This window comes from Theobroma cacao, chromosome 1, assembly GCF_000208745.1.
Source record: "Theobroma cacao cultivar B97-61/B2 chromosome 1, Criollo_cocoa_genome_V2, whole genome shotgun sequence".
NCBI lineage: Eukaryota > Viridiplantae > Streptophyta > Magnoliopsida > Malvales > Malvaceae > Theobroma > Theobroma cacao.
Window position 1 is genome coordinate 1,414,431 of NC_030850.1, and position 20,710 is coordinate 1,435,140.

The 20,710-nt window shown below is 35.8% G+C and overlaps 3 protein-coding genes across 3 annotated transcripts; 1 reads left to right on the top strand and 2 right to left on the bottom strand.

The window, feature by feature from the left end:
• On the bottom strand, window positions 1,494-2,314 carry LOC18610895. The gene has a single exon (XM_007046815.2). It carries the CDS (start codon window positions 2,122-2,124, stop codon window positions 1,732-1,734), a length of 393 nt encoding a protein of 130 aa, XP_007046877.2. The 5' UTR covers window positions 2,125-2,314; the 3' UTR covers window positions 1,494-1,731.
• On the top strand, window positions 7,551-9,667 carry LOC18610896 (dihydroflavonol-4-reductase). The gene is made up of 6 exons (XM_018129818.1): window positions 7,551-7,671; window positions 7,764-7,933; window positions 8,116-8,310; window positions 8,876-9,035; window positions 9,114-9,306; window positions 9,388-9,667. The coding sequence occupies exons 1-6, from the start codon at window positions 7,551-7,553 to the stop codon at window positions 9,647-9,649; spliced, it is 1,101 nt and encodes a 366-aa protein (XP_017985307.1). The 3' UTR covers window positions 9,650-9,667.
• On the bottom strand, window positions 9,731-16,026 carry LOC18610897 (auxilin-like protein 1). Its single transcript, XM_007046817.2, has 8 exons — window positions 15,459-16,026; window positions 11,385-14,862; window positions 11,233-11,308; window positions 11,026-11,096; window positions 10,874-10,939; window positions 10,690-10,779; window positions 10,165-10,341; window positions 9,731-10,041 (listed from the first exon to the last, which is right to left on the bottom strand). Exons 1-8 carry the CDS (start codon window positions 15,881-15,883, stop codon window positions 10,006-10,008), a joined length of 4,419 nt encoding a protein of 1,472 aa, XP_007046879.2. The 5' UTR covers window positions 15,884-16,026; the 3' UTR covers window positions 9,731-10,005.

Consider the following 20,710-nt stretch of genomic DNA (forward strand, 5'->3'; position numbering starts at 1 on the left):
CTTAAATTATTTATAAAAAATTAACTAACTTTTTATTATTTTATTACATTCAATTAAATTTTTTTATTTTTATTTTAAATTAAATAAAAATTTATAATTAATAATTATATGTTACGTGTTGACAAAGCATTGTACTTTGAAACGGTATGAATTCAAAAATTTGAATAAAAGAAAATATCTTTGGGTGGTGTGGTGAAAAGAACGTGACATTAAAGCTAGTTGAATGGTCCATGAGCTTTATTTATTTTGGGGAACAACTTCCTCACCATCACCCTATCAAATTTTATAATCATTAAATCTCCACGTGCCAAAAATCAACGGCTCCATATTTTTGGGGAAAATAATTAATTAATTACTTATATTGGAAATTCTTTTCATTGGTAAACCAAATTAGTTTTAGCTCTAAACAATTTAATTAGAAAAAATAAAATTAAAAAACATAACAAGATTAATTTCTTCGTTTATTGTGGTTTCGATGTCAAAGGGGTGTGCATGTGCCTTGACCAAAGCTTTTTTTCTAGTTGTTCCGAGCAACAAGAATCTTGTGATGATTTTGTCAAATAAAATAAACATCTGGAATCTGGAAATTGACGGTCCAGGGAGAAACTCAACACGTGTTAATTTTTTATTTATTTTGAGGGCAGTGCTTAAGTAATGGCTGACCTAGGCTACCAAAGAAATGGAATCGGTCATTATCATATCAAAGAAAGAAAAGCCTTTGCCTTTTAGAAATAGGGCCGTTTAGGCCCATATTCTCTTGGTGATTGGGCCCAGAAATATCCAAGCTAGATCCTGTCAATATCTCCAAGCATGGAAGTGAACGAAACTATTTGGGAAAATCCCAATTGTTGGGATTCTGAATCTAAGGTGGGGAAATGGGTTGGAATTGGGAGGCCACTTATGTTTATATACCTTTCCATTATCTAGTGGTTCTAGTGATGATGATGATGGAAAAATGGACTATTTTATGTTACTAGCTACTAGGCTACTAGCAATTACACATATTTTTTAAAAACTAAAACTAGTGGTGATTTGAATTATGACTTTACTCATGGAACATGAACAGTTTGAAATATATAGCATTAGAACTTCCAATATTCAATTGCACTTTTTTCAAATTGTTCACACAATGTTGGGTTTTAGGAAGAGATTGTCAATGAGGTCTTGTCTGCATGGTAAGAAACGAATTTCGAAATCTTTATGTTTCAAATTTAAGTTTAACAGTACATAAGTTTAATTTAATTTTATATATATTGATTCGTAAATGTGACATATATGAAAATTATTGATTATAATTAAAATTTTTAATTATAATTATAATCTATTAAAAAAACACTTTAAGGTTGCATTTCTTTACCTAATTTTTTGATTGATGGATGCATTGAACATTACTTTGATTGGACTAAGTAACTCTATCAACTAAAATGAAAACAATTAACATAAAAGCAAAATCTTTCATTGTAAGTGAATTTGCTGATGCAATTTAGAGTAGAATTTCACTGTTGGAATTAATTACTCCAACTGCAAAATCAATGCACCAGTTGATGAAAGTGAAGCCTTCTGGAAATTTAAAGAACTATTTAAATCAACTAATGAAAAATCATAAAAATTACATTTGATCGTTTAATTCATTAAACCATCAATATATGTACTTTGAAAAAAAAAAATTCGAATCTTCTTTCTTTCAAATAATCGAGCGATTGGCTCAATAACAAGTAGGAAAACACCTGTTCATTTGTAGTATATCACAGGCATGTTTGCCTTCATGTCCCACATCCCTCCTTCCTTCAGATACTCTATATACCTCGCGAATTCTGGTTTTGCTGTTGTTTTCTTCTTACGACGAGCATCGAAGAGGCTGAAAAGTGGGTGACTCTTGGTAACCTTCTTGGTGGACGACGACGACGACTTCGACTTCACTTGAGAATTTTCAGGCAAGGCCAAGGCCGGGGTAAACCTTCTTGACAAACCAAAAACTCGAGCTGGCACACTCCTAGCCCTCTTCAGCTGTGCTTCCAAGTGACCAGTGCTCGTAACAGGCTCGTCAACTTCAACATCAACTTCAAGTAACCGTTCGTAGCCGCCACGGCTTCTCCTCGTGCTGAAAGCTCTAAGCATGGCCATGGCGTGACAAGAAGAGGAATATAGGTAGGTAGCTAGCAAAGATGGTTATGTGAATAGCACAGAGTTGGAAATATAGAAAACGAAGGTGGGTGACAATGGTTGACTGGAGAAAAATAAAACAGTCATACTGGCAGAGGATATGCACCGCCTTCTTTGATTAAAACTGGTCGTAGTTAGGTGTGTTGCGGGCTGCTCCATTTTTTAACATAAAATTTATTATCAGGTGTGGTACATGTTGGCAAAGCTTGCTACGAACTCTTTTGGCTTCGTAAATTTCTTCTTTTGATTTGGACTTTTGACTTTTCGTCGCCATTCTCAACAAACACGACGAAATTTTCGTCTGGTGGGACTTCAAAGCTATCCTCCATGGACAAAAAAAGGAAGCAGCTAGGAAAAACAGATATGTTAGAAGATAGAATTAAAACATCGACAATATTAAGAAAAATTTAAAAAAAATGTATCTAATCAATCACGTTTTTCTTTTCATTTCTCTTGATAATGAAGAATAAGCTAGAAAGAGGGTCGGTGGAGAAAACAGGAAAATTTCCTTGCAAAATACTCCAATTTAAAAAAGGCATTACATCAAGTGGCATTAAATAATGAAAAGTTAGGGCAAGTTATCACAATTCATCATATATAAAAGGTGATTGGCTCACTGGAACTCTTTCTGATAAATAAGTAGGCATATGCTGTGTGAGCATGGACATAGACAAAAGGCACATGATTTACCATGCAGCCTGATTGGAACCTTCCAAAAACCATCAACCCAGTACTCCACCAGTTAGCTAATTCAAGAAATCCAAATGTATCCCACGATTCAATAAAAGAAAAGCCAACAACCGAAAATAAAAATAAATGATGGAAGGAAAGGGCCGCAGGAAGGCTCGTGCAGAAATTTAATGGACTTGGAAAGGACTAAACCCAAAAAGGATAAGAAACCCTCTATTCCTATGTTGCATTCCTGTAGATATAAGCCTGTCATTTGATTTGGAAAGGACTTTAAAGCATTAAAGAATCTGACATGGATGAATAAAGGGGATGGAATAATACCCTTGAGAAGCCAAGTTTTTTTTTTTTTTTCCATATTTTCACTCTTCTCAGCGCTGGCCTCTAGGCCTCCTGGGTAGCTTTCCCTTCACTTTCCAATGTTACGGCACCGGCTCAAGGGTAAAGCCACCAAAGGTAGTTTTAGGTTTTAAATTTTTATAAACCTTTAATTTTATAAAATAAAAATATATAAAAATTAAAATAATTAATCAAATATTTATTTATTCTCTTAGACTTAATAAATATCTATTTTATCCATCTTTTACATTTTTATTGATTCTCAACTATTTGATTCATTTTTCATATAAAAATCAAGATAATTAATTAAATAATATATTTTTTCACTTCTCTAATTATATGCTTAATAAATCTCAATTTTTTATCGTTTCTCAATTCTTGCAATACTATTAATTCTCAATTATTTTTGATATTTTTAATAAACTAATATTAATATGTATTTAATGATCTCTAATAATTTTTTTAACTATTTTTTTAATCAATTAACATATTTAATTATATTCGGTAGCTATTTTTTATATATATAATTAATTATTTTTATTTAATTTATAATATCAATTTTTGAATTATTCTTTCTCATTTGCTCTTTCTTCTTTTAACTTCAATTTTTTAAAAAAAATATGTAAAAAATTTATTATACTATTATTTTCATAAAGTTATGAACTTCATTTGCTGTTTGCAATAAGCATTCAACAATTAGTTAATGTTATTCTAATCCTTGTAAACTTTTTTACTTTAATTAAGAGTTTATATTTTAATATTATATTATTTTTATTTTATATAATAATTGATTTATTGAATTAAAAATTTTAATAAAAGTTTTTTCTTAATTTCAATAAAAAATTATATTTAAATATTTAACTTTATAGGTTTTTGAAATTATTAACCGTCCCTCTCAATGTACGTTTTCTCCGTGATTTCACCTAGGATTGTGTCGTGTGTCAAGCTCAGCATTCGGTGTAATAATGCAGTAGTGGTGTTGGAAGGTACCCGTTAACGTTGGTCAGGTTATGTTGCCAAAATATATCTCGCTGTTAGGAGAGATGCAGAGCCACTGAATTTACCGACACAGGGACAATTGGGCAATTCCTGGGGATTTTCCATATTAATAAGCCATGTAACGTATCTCAAAACCTTAGAGACTCCTTTCGACAACAGTAGACCTTAACGTGGCTCTTTTAATATTTTGAGTGATGACCACTCCAAACCCATTAATGAGAAAATTAACAATTCATGCAGTTTTTGCCTTTCTTTTCTCTCTACTTTTTTTTGGTTTGCAATTAATGTTTTTTCCTTCTACGTAAATTTGGAATTTTCGACTTTGTATAGCATTTTTGGAATTCACTTTTGACTTTTTTAAGATACAATACAGACTCTTTCAATTTTTAATCATAATTTTATACGAATTTATTAATTTTTAAAATGAAAACTTAATCTCAAACGTGTAAACAACGTTAATATTTCATCATAAAATATCTAAGATGCCTTTCTTCGTTTTTTACTCTTTTCTTTCTTTTAAGTCGATCGGTGACATTTCTTATTGGCCGACCACTAGATCGGTGCTCCCTTAAAGCACCACGATGGGTGCTCTCTAGGAAGCATCGAGATCTAGTGCTCCTTGGGGGCACCCATCTAGCAGGGAGTGGTCGGCCGACGGAGGTAGGTAGCTTTTTTTAAAAAAAAAAATTATAATTTTGTAACTTTTTAAAATTAATAAAAGATAAAATTATCTTTTTATTATTGACACATCATCAAGTTAACTGAGTTAATTAACAATTGGACTTATGTGGCCAACAAAGATATTCTTTCGAGACAGAGTTTTTATTTTAAAAATTAATAGACATTACGAGAAATTATGATTAAAAATTTAAAAAGCCTATATATTTTTTCATTTTTTTTTAAAGTTATTTTGTTTGCAAAAAGTAACAATACAAATGAACAAGTAGTTTCTTTTAATTACCATGTTTCCCCTTAAATGGCACGTTTGGTTCGTGAAATAGATAGGAATCAAATAGAATAGTTATTACGTGGGAATAGAATGAGGTGGGAATAGAATAGAATAAGTATTACGTAGTTTGGTACGATGAATGAAATAGAGTAGAAATAATTATTATGACTTATTTCAGTATTTTGTTGATAACAATAACTTTAGAATAAGAAAGGAATAAAAAATAAAAAGACAAAAATACCATTTATTATATATAATTATTTATTTTATTTTATTTTTAAATATTAATAATTTATAATTAATTAAAATATTAATAATTAATAATTTAAATATCAATATTTTAGTATAATTTATTTAATAATTTTTATTTATAATTTAATATTATTATGATTAAAATAGGGTTAATTTTTATTTTTTATTTATACTCATTAAAAGTTTAATATATTAATAATTTAATAAATAAAATATTAANAAAATAATTAATAAATTTTTTAAAAATATATATAAAATATTAATATTTTAAATTTTACAAATAATTTTTCTTTTTTATTCTATTTTTTCTCTTTTTCTTTTTCATGGGCCAATCGCCGGAAAGACGACCTGTGTAACAAAACGTCGATCTGGCTCACCATGTGGCCGAATCTGGCCACTACGGCGCCAGATCGATGCTTTTCCACGGCTGGATCTAATCGTGGAGTGCTAGATCCAACCGTGAAATCTGGTCGAGAAGCACCAGATCCGGTGCTTCCTACGATCAGATCTGGCCGTTGAGTGCCAGATCTGGCTAGATCTTCCGTTTGAATCTTTTTCGACCATATTCAGTCGTGAAACCTCCGTCGTCGTCGCTTCCACCGTCGTCACCGCTGCCACGAACGTTATTTTCGACGTTGGTGCCACTTAGAGAGAGAATGAGAAAGGAAAGAACATGAGAAGAGAGAGAAAGAAGAAGGGAAAATGAGAAGAAAAAAAAATATTTATATGTCTAGAGTTGTAATATTTTTAAATTACAAGGGGTATTTTAGTCTTATCATAATTCAGAGCTATTCTCTCAATCATTGAATAGCAAAAACTATGGAGAAACTCGGGTATAACTATGCCTAAGTTTTACCTCATTTTAAAGAAATAGCCATTATGGGTAATAGCTATTCTTTGTGGCGGCGCGGTACCAAACGGAGGTAAGCAGATAACGTGGGAATAGATAGAAAATAGCTTTTTGCTGTTCTCTATACCAAACGTGCCAAAAATCTTTATTTTCCAATCAAAAATAAAAAAAAATTTAAAAAATCATGGTCCCCACTTTACCTCTTTCATTTTTCAAAATTATCCGACAAAGAAGTTGGCACGAATTTTTGTGTGAAATTCAAGTTCAAGTTTGTTTCTAAAATTTCAGCTTTTATCAAGAATCTATGGGGTTTACTGAAAAAGGGTTTACATATGTCTCTTCTTTTATGTTGCAATGAGTATTACCAATGCTTTCACTCGGGTCCACCACCACAATGGAATCACCACTTATGCACCCTTACATCGGACTTCGGCTCAAAATCATCTGTGAGTTCATCTCATAAAAGCTTTCTTTTCTACGCTTAAAGTTTCATCTTCTGTCATCTACCATCTACCATCCACACCATCTACCATTCTTCTTTCTTTTTTTCTTTTTTTTTTTTTCATTTTGACCTTTTCAAAACGAGACAGAAGATGAATATATATATATATATATATCCACTTTAATAATTAAATAAAATTAGCTTAATCTATTGAATCAAAATTTGGATTAATTAACATTTGTTTCGTATATACATAATTTCATCGACTATTCAATGGAGATATTCAAACTTTCCCTTCTCTTGCCACAGAAATTTAGATTTATTGGCTCCACTGGAAGATTTTGAAATTAGTTTTCTTGTCATCCAACTAAAAATTATTGGACGTATTATATCTCTACCAATCGATTATATTTGTTGTAACTCTTTATTAATTATTTCTCTCATCGACTCTTTATCAATAATTTTTTACGGAAGATTTTTATTGTTTAAAGTTTTTTCTGCAAAATTTTTCATCGAAAATATCCTCTTTTTTTTTATCGAAAATGAGTTGATTTTTTGTAGTGTAAATGCTAACGAAGGATAGCTGTTACATATGAATTATGCTTTACTACAAAACAACTATGGTTTTCACCAACATGGAGAGAATAGTGGTTGGCAATTAGGTTAGTTAGTTTAGTCGCAGCCATTTGGTAACCTCATTGGCAACAAAAGATCCTAGGATTATTGGATTTGTTTTGTTCGAAATTTGAAACTTTTGTACGTTCAAGTTGTGAATATAGTAATTAATGCAAGGGACTTGGTTACCAGCTATATATATAAATAGTATGTTGGGGTGGCACTAATGCAAACTACGGAAAAACAGTAAATTTATGGAAGGCCAAACAGCTGCCAGGGTTTGTGTCACAGGAGCTGCCGGTTTCATTGGTTCCTGGCTTGTCATGAGGCTTCTTCAACGGGGCTACACAGTTAAAGCAACCGTTCGCGACCCCGGTATCCCTCAATTATCAGCTAATTATAATAATTTGCTTTCTTGATAAAAGATTAAAGTAGTTCTAACACAGAATTCCGGGGTTGGTTTGCAGCAAATTTAAACAAGGTGAAGCATTTGCTAGAGCTGCCAAAAGCTGATGAAAACTTGATATTGTGGAAGGCAGACCTTATGGAAGAAGGCAGCTTCGACGAGGCCGTCAGAGGTTGCTCGGGAGTCTTCCATGTAGCCACGCCTAAGGACTTCGAGTCACAAGACCCTGAGGTTGTGCACAAACAATGTTTTTATATATCAACGTTTTTCCTTATCGTTTCATCAAAACTATGCTTGCATATGACCCAACCATGTCGAACAGCACTGTTCCATTACTGCAACCATGTGGAATAGTGAACTTTGTGGCTCCAACCTCATCTCTAATGTTGTCTTCTGTTTTGTTTTTTGGACAGAATGAAGTGATTAAGCTGACAGTAGATGGGGCGTTGAGCATCTTAAAGTCATGCGCTAATGCAAAAACTGTGGAAAGGTTGTTGTTTGTGTCATCCGGTGGAACTGTTGCCATGCAGGAGCGGAAACTTGTCCAGTATGATGAGACTTGTTGGAGCGATGTTGATTTCATCAGAGCTAAGAAGATGACCGGATGGGTTGGTATTGTTATATCGGATTTAGATGACGAAGACTGCTTTTCATTTAATAACAAAAATTAGGGTTCGTTAGGTTTATATGTATACATTGGAGGAAAAAGATATAAATACCCTAACGCTATATACACATTTACACAGAGGTGAGCAATTTTCAGTTACGATTGAATTATTGAAAAAATTTGATAAAAATGGTTTTGGTTAATTTGATTAATAAATTAATTCAAAAATAAACACAATTAATTCAGTCAATTTCCATTTTGATTTTTTTTGTTAAATTAATCGATTTATATTATAAACAATTTATAAATTACAATTATATAATATATGTTTATATAATAATATAAAAATTAGGTTAATTCAATAACTAACCGTTTTAATTTAGTTAATTGATTAAAATTTTATTTTGGATCGGTTCAATTAATTTAATTAAAAAATTACTTAATCGAATTAATTAAATTAAACCCGTTTGTCCACTTCTACATTTGCGTACATATTATTACATATATTACTATTAAGATGGAATACTTATCCAAAACAGTGAGCATTTCTTTATTTCTTGTTTCAGATGTATTTCGAATCCAAAACTTTGGCAGAGAAAGCAGCATGGGGAGCTGCTCAAGAGAACGACATTGATTTCATCAGCGTTAAACCAACTCTCGTTGTTGGCCCATTCATCATCCCATCGATGCCACCAAGCCTGATCACTGCACTTTCCTTGATAACGAGTACATCATACCATATCATTTATCAGAGCTTTATTCTAATCTGATATCCCTAAATTAGTCATCACATATTGCTTGCAGGAAATGAAGGGCATTACTCTATCATAAAGCAATGCCAGTATGTGCATTTGGATGATCTTTGTAATGCTCTTGTTTTCCTGTACGAGAACCCTGAAGCCCATGGTCGATACATTTGCTCTTCTCATGATGCAACCATATTCGATCTGGCGGAAATGCTTCGGCAGAAATACCCAGGATACGACATCCCCATCCAATACACTATGAACTTTGTCTTCAACCTTTAGGATAATGTAAGACTTTGTTCTAAACAGTAAGTAACATGCACATGTTTCAGGTTCAGGGGTGTCGAAGAACACTTGGAAGTGATCTCTTTCTCCTCTAAGACATTGACGGACCTGGGGTTCCAGTTCAAGTATGGCTTCGAGAACATGTACACAGGAGCCATTAAAACCTGTATTGAGAAGGGACTGATTCCTCGTTGTTTAAACGACAATGACCATGCCGCTGTTGGCAAAATCCATAACATCATGGTTTTAGATGTTGGTTTTACTTCTGTGGCAATAAATTTACTACCTGTTTGTTTGAAGGAAGCATAGACTTGTAAGCTGTCAGGTTGAAAGAAGAATGACCTTCATATCTTTTTGCAGTTCTGGATGCATTGTCTCTACCTTGGTAAAAGTCTCTTAAATCCAGTAATAAAACATAAATTATCTGCATGAGTTATGATAATTGATGATCCCTTTTTTCGGTTACTAAGAAAAGAGAGATCCTTGTAACCAAAAATCGTTTCACCTATTTCTTTGGGCTTAAATTACACTCAAATTACATGGAGCACTAGAAGTATAAAATAGACATGAGGATATTTACTAGCTAAGGGTGTAAATTTACAAAAACATAGTAATAATTTGTAATATGATGCAATTGGCATCCATACCAAGACTCGGCTATCGGGCTATCGCTCTTCTGAATTGAATTTGTTCCAAGCTTCCTGAGATCAACAGGCAACAAAAATGTTAGTGTAGAACATAGTTTGGTGGCCTTTATTTCTAAAGCAGCGAGCATTAACGGTACAAGCCAAGTTCAGGAAAGAAGTGGCACGCCAGTAACTGACCTTTAGAAGATCAAAGACCTTTTCACAAATGTACTTCTGCTGAATACTTGCACCCCTTTGCTGTAATTTGTCAGGATGAACACAAAGAGTGGCTTTCCGGTAAGCTTTCTTTACAGCAGCTGAAGTTATGACTTCTGTTAGTGGAATTGGATGCCAGCCACTATCAGGCCCAAGGATCTGCCAATGAGAAAAAGCTCAGTTTTAGTTAACTCCCTCAAGAGCTTTAAATTATAATAACTGAAGAGAAAACGTTAAGTCACTTATCATTAGTCAGGCAAAACCTAACATTATAGAAAAGTTCCAGCGCCAAGTTCAATTAGTTTGTGATAAATCACACATTATATGGCAATCATAATCAAAAAGCTAAGGCACCAAACTACATTAGCCATAAGAACATTTGGTAGACCAACAATTTGTTGCCTCCTAATGATGGTAACCAAATCATCAAGCCAATTAAAGAACCTAGTAAACAAGGGAAATGATAATAAAAGCTTGGCGAAACAGATTTTGGATGATATAACATACATATTGCAAAGTTGAAAGCAATGCACGTAGGTTCCCTTCTTTCCCACTTGACCACCTCTTGACATCAGCATCCAGAGTTTCTGCTAATCTCTGCAAAGAGGAAAGATCCAAGACGGTCAGGGAAAAATGCAAAGACTGTTTGCAATCAAGAAATATCTTCACAGGTAAGAAGACGACAGATTACATTTCTTTCCGCTTGCTCTCTTTGAGCAATAAGATCACGCATATTCTTTTCTTCAAGAGCTTTTGCCTGCAAAAATCCAAAAGCTAGATGTTATTTTTGTATGGATGAATAAACATTCCAGATTTTGTGAAAGAGGAAGAAAAATATCATACCGCACGTTCAGCTGTTCGTCGATATCTCTCCAGTCTAGCTTTACACCTCTGAGCTGATTCACCTTCAACTCCTTCAAGCACAGAAAGAAACTTGTTCAGTAGCAGAAAAGCAAATTAGATTTTTTTTTTTTCTTCTTCTCGGGTGATCTTATGAAGCAGTGTATGTGTATTAAGAAAATACAGCTAGTACTTCACAAAATAACCTACCATTATAAGCAGAGGAATATGGATATCTTAGACCACCAAAAGAGCCAGTGCTCTGGAAATGCTGATCCTGTGGATCCTGCCAATTAAGATCCATTAAAATGCTGTCTGGAACCATGAAAGTCATAAAAAACAGAAATTAATGACACACTCACAGAGGATGAAGTGCTTGTTCTCATTCCACTGTTTCTAGAAGAAGTTGAAAATTTATCTGACATAGACCGTTCTACTCTCTCTCTTGCCTCAAAAGCAGCCCTTTCAGCCATTGCTTTTTCCACAGCACGCTCTCGAGCCTCTGCAGTTGCTCTCTCCACAGCAGCACGCTCTGCTCTGAGCCTGGCCTCCATAGAAGACTTCTCCCTAGCTTCTGCACATGCCTTCTCTAATCTGTCACGTGCCTCTGCCATTGCTCTTTGACGAGCTTCAGCAGTTGCTCTTTCTACAGCAGCCCTTGCTGCCCTCTCACGGGTTTCAGCATATCCCCTTTCACGAGCTTCAAGAGCTGCTCTGTCAACAGCCATCCTATCTTTTTCCCTTTCCCTCTCCCTCTCTCTCTCTTCTTCCATCTTTCTAAGACGTTCCATTTCCAGTTCTCTTTCTCTTTTCAGCCTTTCAGCCTCCTTCTCTTCAGGTGTAAGGCTGTCATTCATATTCTTGTCTCTCCTTTCTGTGCTCTGACGTATCTTAACCTGCTGAACGGTTCTCTGAGTGCTTCCTTTCCCTTCCAACACAGATGACTTAGCCACTTCTGGTTTCCTTCCAGTTTCAACAGACTCTTTCACTGATTGAGCTGACACAAACTTATCCTTGTTTTCTTCAAGATGTGAGGGAACCTGGGCCTCCTTGTTATTCCTTGCTCTTTCCCTCCATTCATAAGCAAATTTTAACCCTTGATTGTTATTATCAGAGTCCATTCCAGGCACACTGTTAATCTTCTCAGCATTTCTTTGTCCAATGCCAATTCCAGCTTCACCAGCTTTCTTAACACCGTCATCTTGATGACACAAGTCTGAGACCTCATCCTTTCTAAACTGGTTAACTTTAACTTCTAAGTCACCAGGTGCCATTTCAGATGCATTGAACTTACCATCAACATTCCCTTTCCCCATTGCTTCTGATTTCTTTTCACCATCTCTGAACTCAGCCTCCTTCTTCCCATTTTCTTCAAGCCTGGACTCTTCAGTTTGTTCCAGCTCATCACAATTTTGATCATTATTTCCAACCAATTGATTTTCTTGATGTTTCTTGCCACAGTCCAGTTTATTTACCTCATCAGATACCACAGGATCCTCTCCCTCCACATGCTGGTGAGTTCCTTCAGCAATTTTGAGTTTCTTCCCGTTTTCAACCCTTTCAGTATGCTGGTGCACACAATTAACTCCCTGCACTTCTTCAGTTTCTACCTGCTCAACCACTTTTTGTTTGACTTCATCTTCTGTATCTTGGGCCTCTTTCACTGGTTTGCTGTAATCCTTTTGCTCAACTGCCTCTTTTAGCATTTTCTCAATATTTTCTTTTTCATGAGCCTCTTTGAGTCTCTTTGCAGTCTCTTCTTTTTCACAAGCTTCTTTGAGCCCTTTGTCAATTGCTACTTTTTCACAAGCCTCTTTAATTTTATTCTCGGTTTCCTCTCTTTGAATAACCTCCTTTTGTTGCCTCTCTTCTTTTCCTTGCTCAGTAACCTGCTCTAATCGTCTCTTACTTTCTTCTTTCTCATGAACCTCTCTTTGTTTCTTCTCCATCTCTTCCTGTTCAAGAGCCTTTCTCTGTCTCCTCTCATTTACTTCCTGCATATGTGCTTGTTTTAGTCTTTTCTCATTCTCTATCTGTTCAAGAGCCATTCTCCATATCTTCTCACTTTCTTCTAGTTCACAAGCCTCCTTCTCTTTCTTCTTGATTTCTTCTCGTTCTCGAGCTTCCTTCAATCTCTTCTCTTTTTCTTCCTGCTCAAGAGCCTCACTCAGCCTCTTCTCATTCTCTGCTTGTTTACGTTTTGTCTCATTTTTTTCCTGCTCAAAAACCTCCCTCCACCTTTTCTGACCTTCCCTTTCTTGACTCTCCTCGACTCTCTTCGCATTTTCAATACTTTTACTAGTCTCTTTCTCCTGCTGCCCATTCTCTTTCAGTTCCATAGCCAGCCCAACTTCAACTTTAATTTCTGTTTGTTGAGCATTTACCCGCTTCTCACGTTGTTCTAATTCATCAGCTCCAGTTGGTTTCTTCCCATTTCGCAAGGGTTTCCGTGCTGTTATAGATTGCCCATTCTCCTCCAGTACACTGACCTCTTGAGCTTCTTTTACCTTTTTCTCATGCCCTTTATGCCTACGAGCCTCTTTAGCTGCTTTTGATATCCCGGTTGGTTCCCCCCTTTCACAACTTTCTTTTGCTGTTTTCATGTCTCTCTCCACTTTCTCAAGTTCATGGTCTTCCCTAACAGCTTCTACTTTGTTGTCACTGTCTAGTTGCAGCTCCAGTGCTCCAATGCTTTCCTTTTTAGCTTTATGCTGAAGCTCATTAGATTGCATGCTCTGCATCAAAACTTTGTCATTGTTTGTCTGCTCAAAACCCATTCTTGACTTATCTGTTCTAACCAATTCAAAAAATTGAGTTGCTTCCTGCCATTCATCAGCTGCATCAATGTCATCGACCTCTAGAATTGATTGGGATTCCTTCCCATGCTTCTCAACTACAAATCTTTTGGGCACATTAAAAATTTTCTCACCTTCCAGTGAAATAGGTGCCTGGGTTTTCACACCTTTTTGCCTCTCCTCTCTAACAGATCTTTCGATTCCACCATCTTCTTTTTCATAGATGCCCTGCAGTCTCTCATCTTTTATATCACTGGATCCATGAACAGCCTTACTGGCCCTTTCCTTCTTACCTTTTCCGTTAGACTTTGAACCTGGTTTTGTAGAGTTTTTGATGCCCTCCCTCTTCCTCTCCAGCAGTTCTTTTGCACTCTTCAGCTTAGCTTGAGCTTTGTCCATAGCTTCTTTCATAGCAGCAGCAGAGGCTGCAGCAGCTGAGCTAGAATCTATCTCAACATCAAAGAAAGGAGGTGAACCATCACCCATTCTCCCTCCAGAAGCAGCAGTTTGACCATTTTCATAGTCTCCATTTTTGACATCGACAAGTGGCGGAGGCCTAGAGGGAGGTGGCACATCAGATGGCAGAGTTCTTAGGTTGATTTCTGAAATGGTTACAAACATCTCATTGGAAGAGGAGCCATTTCTTCGATATTCTCTTTGAATCGAGTCATTTGTAAATGTTTGTCCACCACCAGCAGTCCAATTAGAAGGATGAGACAGAGTCTTCCTAAGATGTTTTTTCTTTGTAACTCTGCTAGTGAACTCAAGATCAATATCATCAGTCACATGCAATGGTGGATTCAGGTTGTCTGTCTTTTGCAAGGGAGTTTCAATTACATAAGCATACTCAGGATCAGCATGCAGCTGAGCAACGTGCGTAACCCCATTTGACATATCCCTGTTTCTTCTAAGATTAGCTTTATGGTATGATATATTGAACTCCATACTGCTATCAATCTGCTCATAATAATCTCCATTTGAGAAATACTGATATTTTCCAGAGTGATCTGACCCTTCTGACAGAGACTCAGTTTCTGCCTGCATCCTATGAGAGGAAACAAATGCATTTACTATCATCAAAATTATGCCCTCACTACCTTAGAAAAAATTAAGCAGGGAACCGCAAAACATAACATATCTAGAACTCTTGCATAGAACCCATAGCATTAATACAAATCCATTGTTCGAAACAATGTATATCCAAACACCAAAAGAACATTTGCATGAATACCCTTCAGCACATTGAGATTCTTTTATGCATTTTACCCTTCAATGAAGAAGCAAAAATCTAGAATCTAAGAAGCACACAATTTTGCTCCCTATAATACGTAGAGCAAACTGCCAAAGTCAATCAAAGAAACAAGCTTTTGCCAAACCCCCTTAGATTCCTCAAGGAAGAGGTAAATTTCCAGTCGAAATTTTATATCTTTTCTACAGCAAACTCAAACACTTGATCATACCATTACGATAATGGAAGCTAAAAATTCCCAAAAAAAAATTCCCTTCTTTGCTTAAATCCACATACAAAAACATCAAAAAAGAAGAATAATTATTCAAAACTTTGCAGTTCAGTAACTATTATATTAAACTACCTCAATAGTAAACTAACAAAGAAAAAGAAAGAAGAAAAAATGAGCATACCAAGCTTCTTCAGATGAATCACCATCACGATCATGATCGCCACCACCGTTGGCTTGTCTCATCAGCTCCTCGTACGAAGCAGCGAAGTCCAAGCCGTCGAATCCACCGAAAACCTCGGCGTAGTTAAACCTCGGGTTCCGCACATCAAACATCACCTCGTCGCTGTCGTCCACCAAGGGAAGATCCAGCACCGGAATCGACGCTCCTCGAGACGCGTGAAATCCGCCGAAAATCTCGGTATAGTCCTCGGGCCTAGGCGACAGAGTCGGGCCACCAGTACCGAACCTCGGCGGGCCGCCGAATACGTCATCGTAAATGGTTTTTCCGGAGAAGTGGGTGGCGCCATTGCAAGTCGCTGTTCGCTTGGTGAGTGCAGCTTGAGAAGAACCCCTGCTTGGCTTTCGAGAATGCGAGAGATTTTCCATGACAACAACGAAAGCTTCTAGGGCTCCACAATGAGAAGAAGCTTTCTTCTTTTTCTATTTTTTTCAAAAATATATAAATATATTTATTTTTCGCCTGTGTGTTTTCTGTGTTTGCAAGAGTACCTGGCAGACTGAAGAGAGAGAGTCGGAAGGAGGACGACGAAAAAGGAAACATTAAAAAATAAATTAATAATAAAGGACAGTCCCGAAATGACGGAAAAGGACTTCATGCATTACTTTATTTACTACTAATTTAAAATTGCTGTTAGAATTAAGAAAAAAAATCCGCGACGCGTTGTTGTACCACTCCGTGACTTTTTAAACGACGGACGCAGCCGGTAACCGGTGACAACGCGGGAAAATGGAGATAGTTGCGGCAAGGATCACATTAAAAAATTACTAATTATTTTTACCTTTTAAACATCTTTATTTTTAAAAAAATTACCACAACATCGATTAATTTGAGATAGATAAATTATTTAATTAATTTTACATTTTTAAATAATTATCTTTTTGTTTATTTTACATTTATTTATGTAAGAAAGAATGAATTGTGGTTGAGAAGTTGCAAGCAAGGGTGTCGTATATTAGGTAACAAGAAGGTGGTACTAAAATTAGGAACGAAGTAAGAGTGAAGATGACATGATATAGCGTAAGGGACAAACCCCAAACTGTTTTACTGTACAGAACTTGTTTGGAGGCATTGGGCCCTTTTTATTTTTCTTTTGTTCTTTTGGCCTTATTATTGATTCCTTGGAGACTAGGGTGTGTGCATGAAATTTGAAAAAATCCTTGTTGTAACTTGAAACCCTTTTTTCTTTGTCTTTTTCTTTGAAAATTATCCTAGTTTTGTACCCTTGGGTTTCTTTTAATATTTAAATATATATTTTTTTCTTTTTCGGGTAGTTGAGAGTTGAACCATTTGGGGAATTCAACAGAAGATATCATGATTTAGACATAGCTAAAGGAGGAGGAGAAGGGTTGATGTGATGGGGGAATGAAGAGAGGGGGGTGGGGCGGGCAAGGAAAGTGTGAGGTGTGAAACAAGAATTAAGGTGAGATCAGCCGAATCACTTGGATTGAAAAGCCAGCAAATCATTTGGTGGTAACCCAAGATTTTCAACTCTCTTTTAAGTCTTAATTGTTAATATTCGGACATCTTATCAAGACAGAATTATCTTTGGTCCCTCCTCCACAGTATAAGGTTTTTATATTATGTTTGATAATTTTCAAAGCTTCCAGCTGTCTCAGTTAAACCCCCTAATCATTCAATCCTTGCTCACGTTCTCTTCAGTTAGTTCCATCTCCTCTCATTTTGACAGATATCAGAATTTGATTTAATGAGAATTTGGGTATCAAAAGGGAAGAAATGAGTAAAGAAGAAGGATGGTTGGGAATATAACTGTGAATCCAAGTGAGAGGTGAGAGGCTGAGCTAACCATTGGCCCCAACTAGAAAGAATTATGGTTATGTGCATGAAAACTAGCAGCTGGCAAACAAAGGAAGAGTTAAAGATGGGGGAAAGTGTCCATAAAAGCCAGTAGATAAACATGCACATCTTCCTCTGGGGAAGGAGCTGATAGCGACTGTAAGATTATTGCAGGCATCCAGGAGGGCAGAGGTAACTGTACCGCCAGTGGACGGGGTGGCCAACATTAAACAGTTGGTTTGGCTTTGGCTGCAACCCTGGTTCCAAAGCGGTCCAATTTATTTTTGAATTGGCTGAACTTGATTTTGACCTTGGCCAACGTTTTCATAGCCCCATTTTTATTTGCATTAGTGCCTCTGGCTGTGGGTTTGGACCACCATGATCAGCTTTTTTGTTGCATCTGGTTCATGCACAGACAGGGTTCTCTTTCTTCCTTTTTTCAATAAAATCAATAGGGTTTATTATACTTAAAACCTTCTTGGGACAGAAAACTTTAAACTAAACTTATGACAGCAATGAAGACATGATTGCCAAGAGCCTATGAACAATGATTTATCCCCAGCCATGGCTACCTTGTTAAAAAACCTAATACTTTTGCATCATTTGTCCAAAATAAAAAGATGTAATCTAGGTTCTATTCGTCTGGGGCATCCAAAATGCAAACTAGTTAAACAATTGACAGTATCTTCTTTTCATTTCATTGCTTTGGCTTTTGTCCCCAATATAGCCTGCCACTAGCCAAATATGTAAAGTAGCAGTGTTCTCACTTTGTCATAAACAAACCCACATTTCTCTTTATTTTTCCCTGGTTCAAAGATCCAAAGAAACCTGTGTTTATAAAAAATAAAGGCAAAGATTCAAAATGTTTGCAATCTTTTCAAGAATCCCAAGCTCCTGCCCTTGGGGGTTTCTAGTTATATAAAGACCAAGCCAAGCACCATGCCTCACTGTCCTTGCGTTGGGTGGGTGGGTTTTTTTTTTTTTTTGTCAACTGGTGAATTTGAAGAGAAAAAACAGTTAGAATTATTGAAATCCCAAGTTGGGTCCCCCCCTGCCCTTTTTTTTACCTCACACCAATTACCAATACCACAAAAGATGGCTAAATTTGGGCCCTTGATGTTGGCCACTTTTTGTCAGTCACACTTTACAAAAAAAAAAAAAAAGAAAACCTCTCAAAATAAAGTCATCATTCTTGCACTTAAATCTGTTTTTGTTTAATCATGTGTTTCTCATCATCAATACCCATTGCCTCATTATTAAGTTTAAAAGAGTAAGGAACACCAAAAAAAAAAAAACAATTCCATGAATGTAAGGAGCATGGGTATGATCTTATGGCTATGATGCAACAAGAATAATTGGATCGAACAACTCGATTATTAGTCCTATTTATAAAAAGATTGAAGTTGAAGGTTCGAACGTGATTAATTAAAAACAAAAATAACGTGTAGATTGAAATTATTATGGAAATCCCATGTTGTATTGAGCATAATAAAGTTGAGGATTGCTTGTTAAAGAAACAAAATATAGAAGCACAGTGGACAGGGATGTTGGTCCCACAAATCGAAGTTGCTGAGTGGTAGAGCATATTCTGATGGAGCAGGTTTTGAAACAAAATATCAAAAGGAAATTGTCACTGGTCAAGGACAAGAGCTACAGGTTTCGCCACAAGTTGCGGATTTGTTTTAGGAGTAAAAATGAAAAAGAAAAAGAACCGCGACCAAAGACAGACATAGATTGTGAGATTATGCTTCCTGTTTTGTTTAATTCTACGTTAGCATTCAGGATCAACAATCGGTTTTGTTGGTTTGATTCTGGCACTGAAAAACATGGGTTCTTGGACCAGGCTAAACCTAGCTAGAGTTGGCCAAATTCATATTCGTTGTAACAAACATTCTTAGATGGACCACGTCTATGGCTTTTCAATTCATTTCTTTCTTCAGCTTAGCAATTGTTCCCTGTTACCGGCTGGCTTAGTTTCATAAATTAAGAAAAGAAGGACTAGTGCTACAAAGTAGACAAAATAGCCTATGTTTATTTTTCTTTAGCTAGAAGCAAGCTGATGTTAATGGCGTAATCTGCTACGAAATTGAGAAAATCTGGAGGGCCAATTGGTCAATGCCCTTCCAATAATTTGCCTTTCGGGTACAAGCTTGTAAGTTTTCAAACCATGCAGACTTATTAATGAGATTGGGACTGTTGTTAGAAATCGGAAAGGAATGAATGAATGAAGGCTTCCATTTCTTACCCATGGATTCAAGATATTGACTTTCTGAGGACATCATGAAGTTAAAGAACGAAGGCGAGGCATCGTCCTTATTTTCATTTTGATCAATTTAATGATGGCCTTTTGAGAGGAAGGGCAGGCCTGGCCGTGGTTGAGGGTGAAGCAATTATACATGCGCCTCTTTGAAGAGCAAAGCCAGCCAGCCAGCCCCTCCCCTCAAGATGCTACCCGAGGAGGCCTCTACCTCGGTACTGGGGTTTAGAAACTTTGGACTAACGAGAGTGGGCTGGAATCATGGCTCAGACTATCAAGTTTGTTTGAGCGCAAATGGGCATTGGAATTTCCTCTGTCAAGGTAGCCTCGGCCCTCGGGCCTCGGGCATTGGAATTTCCTAGGTGCGGAAGGCCTTGTCGGACAATTGTTTTTTTTAACCAAAGGATTTGTCTTTTAAATATATATATATCTATAACATATATAATTTGAAGACCTAAATCTGGTTTTACATTGAGCTATGTTTTTATTTTCTTAGATTGACATCTGAAAAGTTATAAAAATATAAAAAAAATATTAACTTTTGAATTTTCTAATTTTGAAAATTTCAACACCTCATGCAGTGTCACTATATGTACCTTCATTACTATGTCGTTGAAAAGTTATAAGCTTAAAAAAAAAAAGCCGACGTTTGGCTTTTACAGGCTTCGATATTACAATTAATTGTATGAGTGTGCAACACATTTAATTTGGATAAACTTCTCTTCTTCCATTCAAAACTGCATTTGATCTTATTGCTTTTACTTAGACTTTTTTTTTCTTTTTAGAGATTTTTTTAGTTGTTTATAAGTTTTTTTATTTTTCTTTTCAAAAAAAATAAAAATTTTTATTTTTATTTATAAATTATATAATTTGAAGGTCCAAAACTGATTCTATATTTAATCATATTTTTATTCTCATAAATTGTCATGTAAAAAATTATAATTTTTATAACATACTTTAAAAGAAAGCCTGAGACTTTTAGAGTTAACCGCGTGGAAAGCAAGAGAGTGAAAGAGAAAAGATGTTGAAGCAAAGTGAGAGAAAGAGAGGTGCAAAAGGGTCAGAGTGAACCACGTGAAGGGCAAATAGAGAGAGAGAAAAGATGTTGAAGCAAAAGAGAGGGGGTGCAAAGAGGTCCGTG

What these genes read in the sequence shown, in the direction of transcription:
- LOC18610897 (XM_007046817.2), bottom strand. Translation starts at nt 15,883, where the DNA reads ATGGAAAATCTCTCGCATTCTCGAAAGCCAAGCAGGGGTTCTTCTCAA. An exon ending in GATTCATCTGAAGAAGCTTG is followed by an intron (nt 14,863 to 15,458) that starts GTATGCTCATTT and finishes TTCCTCTCATAG; the next exon opens with GATGCAGGCAGAAACTGAGT. An exon ending in GAGAGCAAGCGGAAAGAAAT is followed by an intron (nt 10,780 to 10,873) that starts GTAATCTGTCGT and finishes TCCTCTTTGCAG; the next exon opens with AGATTAGCAGAAACTCTGGA.
- LOC18610895 (XM_007046815.2), bottom strand. Translation starts at nt 2,124, where the DNA reads ATGGCCATGCTTAGAGCTTTCAGCACGAGGAGAAGCCGTGGCGGCTAC.
- LOC18610896 (XM_018129818.1), top strand. Translation starts at nt 7,551, where the DNA reads ATGGAAGGCCAAACAGCTGCCAGGGTTTGTGTCACAGGAGCTGCCGGT. An exon ending in TCGAGTCACAAGACCCTGAG is followed by an intron (nt 7,934 to 8,115) that starts GTTGTGCACAAA and finishes TTTTTTGGACAG; the next exon opens with AATGAAGTGATTAAGCTGAC. An exon ending in CTAAGAAGATGACCGGATGG is followed by an intron (nt 8,311 to 8,875) that starts GTTGGTATTGTT and finishes TTCTTGTTTCAG; the next exon opens with ATGTATTTCGAATCCAAAAC.